Raw genomic sequence first — 1,239 nt, forward strand, 5'->3', positions numbered from 1 at the left:
GTACGAACCCTTTGTACGAACAAAAGTAAGAGAAATTTAGGAGAAGAATACAAACATGTTCTTGCATGAGGCCCATTGTCATGAATCTAACGTAGCAAATTGATAAAAGGAGACATTTCAAACAAAAATGCACACACTGGGCAGGTCGTGTGGCCCTGGTGCATTGACTTTCTCTGGTTCACACTAATTGACTTCTAACATCAATATGTATGTGTCCTTGTTCTGTCTACATCAGTTTAGGTGTCCCACGCTGAAAAACATTTTTAGTCTGAAATCATCCTTACTGCACTGAAACTTGTGAACTTCATGTCTTATGAAAGAACATTAAATTGTTTACATGAAGACGTGTTTGATAGAGAGCGGTAATGTCAGAAGACTGAAACTGCGTTTGTTCACAGGGACGTCCAACTGGTCAGAGGACTACTTCACTCGCACTGCCGGTGTTGGTTTGGTGGTGAACCAGACAGGTTCTGTGGTTGAAGAAGACCAGCTGACTGTGCAGAGCCAAGCAGAACAGCTCTTTGTTAGAGACTGGAACTCTGATTACACAACCTTTCTCTCCACAGATGATGTAAACGTCTGCCCTCACCACCACCGCTGACGGCTTTTTGTTCAGTAAACTGCATTACATGGTGGATGTGCCTCTTACTGGCTCCTGCTACTTGAATTTTATTTTAACTATACAGATTTGATTTGCTGTAAATGTTTGGATGTTAAAGCTGCCTACTTGTTTCTGTATAAAATTGCATTTAAAAATGGTTGAAAAACAAAATATACTCTAATGACTCAACGGTTGAGGCAAGCATCTTTTTGCAAGATAATTTGTGCCTAGAGCAATTTGTAAACATTCCTGTAAATGTTGTGCCAAGTTTGAACAATCTCAGCCTGAAATAACATTTTCTAAAGGGTGTGTACTGACGACATGTTTACACTGCAGAATCTTTTCATCTGTGTCGATGTGTTGACAAATGCTGTCAGTTTTTTCTTTTTATTAAATGGCTAATCCAAAGAGTGAAATACAGTTTAAATGTGCACTTAAGTTTTAAAAAAAAGTTCATAAAATTTGTTTTCCTCATTAGATGTGAAAGGCATCTGATGATCACTTCTGCAGTCTTTCCTCCATCACCAGGGCTCATCTGTAGACCTGTGTTAAAGGGAGCTCCTGAATCTGGATGGAAAACAGTCTGACCAACAGCAACCTTTGATGTTGTCATAAATAAAGTTCACTCATCTTCTGGA

The 1,239-nt window shown here is 39.1% G+C and overlaps 1 protein-coding gene across 1 annotated transcript in view; it reads left to right on the forward strand.

The window, feature by feature from the left end:
* pld7 (phospholipase D family, member 7) overlaps window positions 1-1,239 on the forward strand; it is a gene marked incomplete in the record, with an annotated part of 21,595 nt that extends 20,356 nt beyond the window's left edge. Inside the window, 1 exon segment of the mRNA XM_014027627.1 lies at window positions 399-1,239. Within this exon segment, the coding sequence (XP_013883081.1) occupies window positions 399-601 (203 nt within the window).

The sequence above is a fragment of the Austrofundulus limnaeus genome, unplaced genomic scaffold, assembly GCF_001266775.1.
Source record: "Austrofundulus limnaeus strain Quisiro unplaced genomic scaffold, Austrofundulus_limnaeus-1.0 Scaffold666, whole genome shotgun sequence".
NCBI lineage: Eukaryota > Metazoa > Chordata > Actinopteri > Cyprinodontiformes > Rivulidae > Austrofundulus > Austrofundulus limnaeus.